Here is an 11,501-nt window from a genome sequence, read left to right as displayed (position 1 = left end):
TTACTGCCAACGGAATCGTAGATGCCGGTAAGAAGAGAGCGGTTTTACAGACTATACTAAACCCCGAGACGTATACCCTGTTACGGGATCGCCTACGACCTGCCAACATCGCCTCAAAAACTTACGATGATCTCAAAGCTGCGTTAACGAAACACTTTAACCCGGCGCCGCTGCGCTTTATAGCGCGCCTCCGATTCCATAGCATAGACGCAACCGTCAGGAGGGCTAATGGGTACAATGTAAGTTCCACGACAGTGACGAGATGATTGTCGACAAGATAATTTTCGGGGTAAACGATTCTGCAATGCAACAGAAACTTATCGCAGAGGAGGAAGAAAGGAAAAAAGTTAACACTAGAACGAGCAACTGCTCTCCTAGTGGTAATGGAGAGTGCGAAACGAAGCCTGGGCGAAATGAACGCCGAAGATAAAGCGAAGGCGGCGCTAGTAAATCAAATTCATACACCCAAAAAACCGACGAATAAATCAAACCGAAAACGTGACGACAACAGCACATCCGGGCGATTCAGAAATGGACATCGGCAGTCAACCTGCGAACGAAGCCACTACAGGACGAAAAGACACAAGTAAGAGACTTCTTTCCGATTACACCAAGTGCCTTCGTTGTTTAAGCGGTGAGCACAAAGCGTACGCATGTCCATACAAGGAATCGAAATGCATGAAATGTGAACGTAAGGGCCATTTGGCAAGAGCCTGTCTCATCCCCCCGATAAGGACAAGTCAAAGATCCCTCACAAGAGAAATTCAAAAGCCAATAACGTTGAGGAGAACCGGAACATACCACAGGACCAAGCGGAATACGACTGTGACATGTACCACATTTTCGACACCGGAGGAACGACAGACTCGAATCACTCAACCCTGGTTCAAAACATCACTGCGGCGTACGAGGAAGTTCCACCACCTGACAAAGTGACACTGAAACTAAATGGTCATGACGTGGAGTTTGAGCTCGACAATGGATTGGGCTACACAACGATTCGTGAGCAAAATTTCCAGGTCGTTGGTGGCAACATAGAGATCCACACTTTTTCACGTACGCTTGAATCTTACACGCGCGGGATACTCTATATTGTAGGTCTCGCAAGAGTCAACGTAAAATACGCCGACAGAGTACACAACTTACCAATCCTCGTCGTCAGAGGGAACAAACCCAACCTTTGCGGCAGGAAATGGCTGTTTTCAGCGTTAAAGATTTTACCATCAATAACCTGGCAAGCAAATAACGTCTACAACATCAAAAGTGAACACACTGACGCTGACGTAGACAACCTCCACCAAAAACATTCACATCTGTTCACCCCTGGGTTGGGAAAACTTAATGGCGTACAAGCACATCTGTACATGGTTGACAATGCAGTACCCAAATACTGCCACGCACGTACGATCCCATACGCTCGTAAGGAAGTGGTCGAAAAGGAACTCCGACGCATGGAGAGCGAAGGTATTATAGAAAAAGTCAACTATTCTGAACACGCTTCTCCCATTGTCACCGTTCAAAAGCCAAACGGCGGGATACGCACGTGCGCAGACTATAAACAAACAATTAACCGCCAACTGAACGTCGACAAGTACCCCCTACCAAAGACTGATGACATTTTCGCGAAACTAGCGGGATCTGCTTACTTTTCCAAACTCGATCTACGCGACGCATACCATCAAATTGAACTTAACCTCGAATCACGTAAATACACGGTGATCAACACCACTCTTGGACTCTACCGTTTCAACCGTCTACCTTTCGGCGTAGCATCGGCATCCGCAATCTTTCAGCGGCTGATAGAAATGGTTTTGTGCGATATCCAAAACGTAACACCTTTCCAGGACGACACTCTGGTCGGCGGCAGTTCCAAAGAACAACATTTGAAGACTCGGTCACGTTCTTCAGAAGTTTAGTGACTTTGGTCTAAAACTGAAGTTGGAGAAATGCCGTTTCTTACAAACGGAAATCGAATTCCTAGGCCACCGGCTGGATGCTAACGGAATTCCCCCCTGAAATCGAAGATTCAGGCCATCGTGGACGCACCAGCTCCGACGAACGTCGACACACTTCGTTCATTCCTCGGGATGTTAAACTATTACGCATGGTTCTTACCCAACAATTCCACACGCCTGGCGCCACTATACGCACTTCTACAATACGAAACCCACTGGCGATGGGGCTTCGAAGAGGAAATGGCTTTTCTAGAAGCAAAGAAGACACTGAGAAACTCTAACCTCCTCGTCCACTACGACGTCGACAAAGAAATCACACTCGCCTGCGACGCATCGCCAGTCGGAGTTGGGGCGGTGATTTCCTACATCATCGATGGTGAGGAAAAGCCCATCGCATTCGCTTCCCGAAGCCTGACTCTGGCTGAGAAGAACTATTCTCAACTAGATAAAGAGGGACTGGCTTTGATATATGGTGTCAAAAAGTTCAAAGACTACACTGTTAGAAAAAACCGACCTGAGGTAAACCAATTTTGCAAGCTTTTGACCAACTATGCACAACTCATAAAACGCCATTCCAAGTTTGCACGCTAGTGAACAAATCTGCATCTGGCTAAATTTGTGCACATCCGATCTAAGTTGCACGAAACGTACCAAGGTTGTACTTTTTCGACCAAAATTGCAAACATAATCATGGCATGTTTGAACGGTAAAGTTGTAGGAAAATAAATAACTGGCCAAAGTTGCACATATATGACAAAAGATACAAACTTATTTCCAAATTTCGATCAAAGGTCAATAAAAATGAGCTATCAAAGTTGGGCGTTAGTGAGCAAAATTCAACAAATATAAATGCGCTACCAAATCTGTGCTCTACTGAGTAGAACTAAACAAATATAATTGAGCTACCAAAGTTGGCCGCTACTGTACAAACCTGAACAAATATAAATGAGCTACCAAATCTGTGCTCTAGTGAGCAAAACTAAACAAATATAAATGCGCTACCAAATCTGTGCTCTACTGAGTAGAACTAAACAAATATAATTGAGCTACCAAAGTTGGCCGCTACTGTTCAAAGCTGAACTAATATAAATGAGATACCAAATCTGTGCTCTAGTGAGCAAAACTAAACAAATATAAATGCGCTACCTAATCTGTGCTCTACTGAGTAGAACTAAACAAATATAATTGAGCTACCAAAGTTGGCCGCTACTGTTCAAAGCTGAACTAATATAAATGAGATACCAAATCTGTTCGCTAGTGAGCAAAACTAAACAAATAAAAATGAGCTACCAAAGTTGGGTACTAGTGAGCAAAGCTGAACAAATAGAAATGAGCTACCAATGTTGCGCGCTACTGACCAAATCTGAACAATCAGACTCCTACGTTTCATTTTTTCTGGCATAAATTTTGTATTAACCAAATTAATTTTCAAAAGATGTCACGGACAATTCGGTACACACAATCCCACTGATGTGTTACGAAAACATTCCCCCTGTAGCAAAAAAAGCATAAAAAGTGTCCAACATAGTATATAATCACAGCCCGATATAAAACATTCACCCTGTATCAAAATTAGCACCAGTATTTACAGAAAATCTCCAACATAGTAAATAATCACATTGTCCAAAAATTTGCGCTCGAAAGTTCTCATCATAGAGAAATGCGGGAAATTTGAAATTCAATGATATTTGGATTGCTCCCCATTGAAAAGTACAAATGACCAACTTCTTGTACTTCAATTTCAAAACTGTTAGCACTTGCAGCTAGGGTTTAATATTCCCGATCGATTGACGTATCGTTTCATTTTATAAAGTAGTAGGAATAGTAGCGCGAATCTGGTTTAAATATGAATAGCAAAGAAACGTGGGGTTCCACTAAATTGGACAAATGATCAACTTCTTTGCGGCCCATTTAAAAATAATTAACAATGGCGACGACGGTATTCTATCTCTAATTGATTGACGTATCGTTTGATTGTGTATCGCAATCCCTATATGCATAAGGACTGCGTTTAAAATAAGTAATAAGTTTAATTATATAAAATATAAAAATAATTTGAAACATAATACCTTGTTTTTAATTTGACACTGCTTACATTGTATTTCAAATTTTAATTTCCCGCCAAAGTATTTGGGTACTATAATTTGGACTGAAAATTATAATAATAATAAATAGATTTTGGCAATCTGGCAACGCTGTTGCTAGTGTAGAAAAGCTGTTCGGAGGTAATGTCACTCACGTTGAGTAGTTCGTTCCGTGTGCCGTCCGTGCTACGAAAAATTCTTAAACCTTTTTCAAATTTGATGTTTTCGTAGTAGTTATATAGTTGAAACCATTGGCCCTCGTAAATGTAAATATGTAACTTCTTAGTTTCTCAATAAGTAATATAAGTATTTTGGAACACAATTAACGTTTTTGTTGTTTATATTTCTAAGCCTTTGCCAATCCTTGGAAAATAGACAAGTGGAATAGCAACTCTAGGTTTGACCAAGCTAAGTCATAAAAGCTAGGTAATAGAGAGGTTAAGCGCTCTAGTAGTTTCAACGACAACGTCGGAGGTAACCAGACGTCCAAGAAGAAAGATTGTTTAAAATCGTTTAAGCTCGCTTTCATTTCGAGGGCCAACGACAAAGAACACATTTCCGATAGAATTTTAACATATCTTTCTAAAGCGGGGTACACGTTTAAACAGGACTAAAACATAGACGAGAAGTGACTAGAGTAAATGTAGATCGAGTAGCCAACGAAAACTGCCATGCTTTTTTAAAATTAATATTACACGATTTGGCGCCCTTTTTCCCAGTTTTGGCTCCCTAGTTTACACCAACTTTGCTGCCCTAAAATATATTTCAGGTCGAGCCTTAGCCCACCCAGCCCTACCCGTGTACACGCTTAGGACTAACATGTGCCTTACGTATGGCTTTTAGTATTGTCTAAACCCAAATTGTTGTTCTTCGTCGTTTCGTGTATTTGATATATCCGCAAATGTACACTAGTGTTCGTACGGGGACCCCGACCCCGACCCCGACCCCGACCCCGACCCCGAAAGTCGGGGATCCCCGACTTTTGTCCCCGACCCCGACCCCGACCCCGACTGTCGCAAATCAAGTCGGGGTTTTCCATTTTTCGGGGTTATGTTTTCGTAGTGTAATTTTAAATTTTCGCGCCGACGCACCCCGCTAAAATCCTAAAAATATAAAATAGATAGGTTCCTTCTCTCCCCTTTTTTCGTGGGCGACAATAGAATGATCCGAATGACCTTCGGCTATGCCGCTGACGTAGCTCTCGCTTGACGCTTGATTATAAGTTTTAGTTTCATAATTGCCGTTGTTTCGAACTCTCTCAGTCTCAGCTAAGGAGTGTGGAGTTACAACGTTTGTAAATAACTTGTGTATTTATAAAACAACTTATTTAAACAATTACAATGCCTAAGCTATAGACCTCTATTTTAAAATCTACCTATCTTATCTATTTTTACTATAGTCCTAGTCGATAATTCAAAATAACGGTCAAAAACGCCGCCGATCAGTTTAGTAAAATATTTTCAGCGGCGTAATCGTCGGCCATTTTCGGAAGGCAGGCAAGGCTGCCAGATTTCGATAGATCGAAAAAGGCCAACTCTCTCCAATGTTTTCGTTTTCAAAACAAAAATTTTGCGGCGTAGCTATCGACTAAGACGATTACTAATAACCAGTAAAATTGGGGTATTTTGATAATTTTTCTATTCTTAATAAATACAAAGAATTTTCCATCCCCGACCCCGACCCCGACTTGTTTTTCGCGGGGTTAGACCCACCCCGACCCCGACCCCGACTTTATTTTGACCCCGTACGAACACTAATGTACACACGTAACGATTTCTACTTAAACTATTCAAGGCTTAGTCGCATTTGAATTTAAAACCTTATTTACGCTTTTTAATAATCATTCCGCTAGAAAAATAACAAATTGCCATAACTCCCTCTCGATTTGTTGTGCTGAATAAATATGATATACCATATTTTCATTGAAATATAACAAGGATTACACAACGTGCCAGGTAAGCTCGTCAAAAATATGGGATCGTTCTCAAGTTTTAAATTATTGGGCCCGGCTAAATTTAAACGTGGAATAAAACCGTCGAATATGATCACGTGACTCCCGACATTGTCGTTGAGACTTCTAGAGCGATCTGCTTAACCTCTCTATTAAGGCGGATGCACACATAGTCTTCGCGAGCAAAATTTAACTCTCAAATCGCGTCGCTTCGTGTGATTTAAATGGAAAGGAAGCCATGCCGCATGGGCGCGTGCGAGAAAATTTGGGGGCGAAATCGCTCGCAAACCTTATGTGTGTTTCCGTCTTTAGTCTTTACATTGTCCGAAGTTAATAGGCCTAAAGAACCACGAGACGAGAAATGGGTCGTAATCTTTACTGTTTGACACCTTTGCCCCCAATTCATTACGTCGTCACACGACGATGTAATGCAGTGGCGCATACATATTTCGACCTTACGCTTTCCGATTTTAATTTTTTTTAATAAAACGGGTAACGTTAAAGCAAAGAGGCTTATATATTACGTTGGGCTTCCTAATCGAAAACAAAATTAAAAAACGCCCAATTTATTTCATGGGCCTTAACATTTCAAAATTACATAAACATTATAATAGAAGCTTTTGAGTGTAAGCATTGGTAAAATTCTTTAATAATTTAGCTTTAAAACACAGGTTAATATTGTATGTTTATATATTTTAAAGAAAGAAATTTCCGCACTACGTTATCTATATTTTTTTTTTAGAAGCTCGTTATGAGCCATTGAGACAATACAGTCCGCTCGTCCATTTGATTAATCAGGTGCGAGATATGTGTTACGGCCACGCCAACGGGGGGATACTTGGGGATAGGGTTGGGACACCCGTGGCGGACGTATGACAACCACCCGTTGGGGGATTAGTGGTCGTCCTCACACGGCCTTCCACAAACTCTGCCTCCCGGACGCCTGGGATTACAGGAGTGAGCCACTACTCCCGGCCGTTATCTATATTTCCCCATATTTATGACGGATCCACAAATTTACCACCAGGTTTTACAAAAGCTAGGGTTATTGGCGTAAATTCGAGCGTAAATTACGTTAAAACCGATACTCCCTAAAATGCATAGGTGGCATAGTTCCGGCATAGGTCGATTTCCTACCGTAAACATTGCTACTATAGCAAGTAAACCAAGGAGCGGAATCACTATTTATAAGGCATTGTTGTTTTGTATCAGGCAAAGCTCTTTTTGCAGCCCTCTGGCATAGCTCCCTAAAATCGACCGACGCGACATCGGCCCACGAGAAACGTGGTGGTTTGGATTCGCCGGACTTAGCGCGCGAATCCGAGGGGGGATCGAAGTCTTCGCCGAGTAATGTCGCCTGATGGCGACGCGCACTCGCTTCGCTTGAGCACCGGGGGCGCGCGGCGCCCCCAACCCCATACTAAAAATGCTATGAGTCATCTATAACGCAACCTTGAGGACAGCACCAAGCCTTACGCATCAGGTAAAGTCGGGCGTGGAATGTATTCTATCCCTACGAATCTCGACAAAAAGAGCTATGCCTGATACAAAACAACAATGCCTTATAAATAGTGATTCAGCTCCTTGGTTTACTTGCTATAGTAGCCACGTTTACGGTAGGAAATCGACCTATGCCGGAACTATGCCAACTATGCCACCCATGCATTTTAGGGAGTAGCGTTAAAACCTTTTCGTGACGCGTTTTAGCAGACGATTTTTAATTTGTTTAAGGCAAATTTAAAATTTAAACAATCGTTACTTAGATAATTTCAGATATGGCGGAGGATGACGAATCGATAAAAGCACATACAGAGAAGATGAATGCCGAAATTGACAAAGCCCACCCTAATGAAGCAATTGTCGAAGAGAAGAACCGCTTCATATCGACAAAAAATTTAGTTTTCCGGGAAAAGAGTAAAGGAAATTGTAATTAAGTTTCCCATTCTAGTGAAAACAAACAAAGTAATTATTTATCTTGTTAATAATATCATATGACGGTTATTTTATTGTATGTTTTAGCTCGTCAAAGAATTTAATATACTTCCAAACATGAGCCCATCGGCAGAAAAGGTGTTGGTTCATCATATGGAACCAATAGCATCGCGCGTTTTTGAGCTTTGCAAAAGAAAAAAACACGCAAAACATATTTTAGACCTTCTGAGGCAAAAAGAGGAAGTTTCATCAAAAGAAACCTTGAACGGTATTATCAAATAAATTAGAATCTCTCCCTTAAATTATGACAAATATTTTCTTGGTCTTAAGTTTTCCAGTTGAATGCTAGCTTACTTTTATTGCCGTGCCTTTTTGGGAAGTCTCTAGACCTTTATTTCACAACATCAGTATGAACAACGTCTTGCTGTTAACATAGCGCTATTTGTTAACCTAGTTTTTATTTTAAGAAACAAAAAAGGCCAACGCCGATAATGGTCTTTTCAAACACTGATGTTTTAAGCGCCAATGTGACTGTTGAAATTGAAGATGTATCGTTCGATGTCAAAACTGTTCCTGATGTGGTAACTTCGTTAATTTCCGGTTTCTACACTTTCCAAATTGAATACCATACAAAACTACAGAAAACAATGGAATATATTCAAAAAGTTATCTTTAATATTAGCGCGGAAAAAATTTCTGTTGGTGTAACCAATGTCGTAAATAAATTGAGCTAAATAAAAAGCATCTAGTCATTAGCTAATGTGGTTATTTATAATAAGAGACTTATGGTTACGTTGGTCGGAATCCTTTTCTAATATGGTTGGAATCCTTTCCTACAATGATGGGTTTCCGTGCAACTATGGTCGAAATCCATTCCGAATATGGTTGGTCTCTGTTCAACTATAGTCGGAATCCTTTCCTACACTGGTGGGTTTCCGTGCAACCATGGTCGGGATCCATTCCTAATATGGTTGGTTTCCGATCAACTATGGTCGGAATCCTATCCTACAATGGTAGGTTTCCGTGCAACCATGGTCGGGATCCATTCCTAATATGGTTGGTTTCCGATCAACTATGGTCGGAATCCTTTCCTACAATGGTGGGTTTCCGTGCAACTATGGTCGGGATCCATTCCTAATATGGTTGGTTTCCGATCAACTATGGTCGGAATCCTATCCTACAATGGTGGGTTTCCGTGCAACGATGGTCGGGATCCATTCCTAATATGGTTGGTTTCCGATCAACTATGGTCGAAATCCTTTCCTACAATGGTGGGTTTCCATGCAACTATGGTCGGAATCCTTTCCTACAATGGTGGGTTTCCGTGCAACTATGGTCGGAATCCTTTCCTACAATGGTGGGTTTCCGTGCAACCATGGTTGGGACCCATTCCTAATATGGTTGGTTTCCATTCAACTATGGTCGGAATCCTTTCCTACAATGGTGGGTTTCCGTGCAACTGTGGTCGGAATCCTTTCCTACCATGGTGGGTTTCCGTGCAACTATGGTCGGAATCCATTCCGAATATGGTTGTGTAACAATTTTTAAATTATGTGTGTAATAATACTTAAATGTTATTAGTGAAGTTAAATTATTGGTTTCGATGTCTAGGGGTTAAGGTTATATAATAATGATTAAATTTAAATTGATACATTGAAGAAATAAAATATATAGTTATAGAAGTAATTTAATTAATGATAATAAAAACATAAAAGCTGGTCAGGCCACAATTAAAAATATACACAAACAAAATAATTATATACAATGAAAATAATATATTTACAACCGATAAAGGTCCATGGCGTCCCAACATCCACCGGCCGAAACACTCGGCCCACACTACGGGCACTAAGGCCCCGCCGTTCCGACGCGCACAAAAACTCTGCTAAGACATGGCGTCTTTTTAGTTTGGCGATTTCCTCAATTCTGCCCTTTCTCTCGCTCGGGTCGGAGGTCTTAACCCCTACGAAGGGTATTGCGAAATTAGGTGAAACCTCCTTCCCGGCGAGGAAAGTTTTGCACAACGGAAACCCCACGAAGCAACGTCATAGTTAAGGGAGAGTAAAATCCGTTACAATTGGTTTCCGTTCAACTATGTTCGGGATCCATTCCTAATATGGTTGGTTTCCGAGCCACAATGGTCGGAATCCTTTCGAACTACGGTGGTTTTTCCGAGCAACAATGGTCCGAATCCATTCTTACAATGGTTGGTTTCCGTGCAACTATGGTTACACCAATTTCAGCCAACTTTGAACACTGAAATATTTGTGCAAATTTGCCCAAGGTTAAAAGTGCGTAGAATAGATCGAAAATCCGTGCTGTCTCAGAGTCAGCACTTTGCACAAGATTTTGTGCAATGTTGGCTGGTTTTTTCTAACAGTGTACTTGTACGGGAAAAGATTCACGCTATATACGGACCACCAGCCACTGGTGTCACTTTTGGCAGCACATAAGCCCATTCCACCAATGGCCGCTGCGAGGTTACAGCGATCGTCCGTCATGCTCGCAGCGTATTCGTACGAAATAAAGTTCAGGAAAGGATCGGCAAATGCCAATGCCGATGCCCTCAGTAGGTCTCCGTTACCCATCCACGTCAAAAACACACCTGTTCCAGCAGAGTACGTGTTCCTCATAAAGAATATTACGGCATCCGGTCCGCTCACAGCACGACAACTTGATGAAGCTACGCAAGCCGACCCGGTCCTTCAACAAGTACGCAAGTTCATGATGAATGGCTGGCCTAAGAAGACAAACCCAGTCACGGCTGTCTACCATCGCCGACGTGAGGACTTATCAAATTTTAACGGAGTCTTACTCATGGGCAACGGAATGACTTTCTACAAGAGCTACACAGCTCACACCAAGGAGTTGTCGGAATGAAGGCAGTGGCCAGATCTCGAATCTGGTGGCCCACCATCAACGCAGATATAGGGGCCATGTCAAACACATGCAGTACCTGTCGTCAACACGCAGCACTACCAGCAAGGACATATCAACCATGGCCAGCGACCAAAACACCTTGGGAAAAAGCCCACATGGACTTCGCAGGTCCAATAGAAAGAAAATACTTGTTGCTCATCGTGGACAGTTACAGCAAATGGGTGGAGGTCTTCATAACCGCATCACAGACTACGCAAGCCGTGATAACATGCCTACGCCAATGCATATCGAGATTCGGTATCATGCTGACGCTAGTTACCGACAATGGCACATGTTTCTCGAGTAGCGAATTTGACGAATTCACTCGGAACAACTGTATCCATCATTTGAGAACAGCCCCTCACCACCCAGCGTCAAACGGCGCGGCTGAACGTAACGTGAGAACAATTAAAGATAACCTGAAAAATATGTCTGACGTGAACTTCGAGGCTATGGATGTTATAAACAATGGATTGAACACACATAAGTTCGGATCTCTTGATGACAGACTGGCACGAATTTTGATTAACCATAGAAGATCGCCTAACTCTTATGGAAAATCCCCCGCGGAACTAATGTTTGGCAGAAACATCACTACCCGCATTGATCTTTGTCATCCAAAACATGCGATTTCCCGAACCACAGTGGACAATACCGAAA

General features: G+C 41.9%; 1 protein-coding gene across 1 annotated transcript; it reads left to right on the top strand.

Annotated features, from left to right (window-relative positions):
* The first annotated feature begins 2,195 nt into the window (after window positions 1-2,195).
* Window positions 2,196-10,802, top strand: LOC149948414 (uncharacterized). Its single transcript, XM_090171073.1, has 3 exons — window positions 2,196-2,474; window positions 7,754-7,916; window positions 10,303-10,802. The coding sequence occupies exons 1-3, from the start codon at window positions 2,196-2,198 to the stop codon at window positions 10,800-10,802; spliced, it is 942 nt and encodes a 313-aa protein (XP_090027199.1).
* Window positions 10,803-11,501: the final 699 nt, after the last annotated feature.

The sequence above is a fragment of the Leiobunum rupestre genome, chromosome 4 (assembly GCF_980474605.1).
Source record: "Leiobunum rupestre chromosome 4, qqLeiRupe1.1.hap1, whole genome shotgun sequence".
In the NCBI taxonomy this organism is placed as follows: Eukaryota; Metazoa; Arthropoda; class Arachnida; order Opiliones; family Sclerosomatidae; genus Leiobunum; species Leiobunum rupestre.
This window is presented reverse-complemented; position numbering and strand designations above follow the sequence as displayed.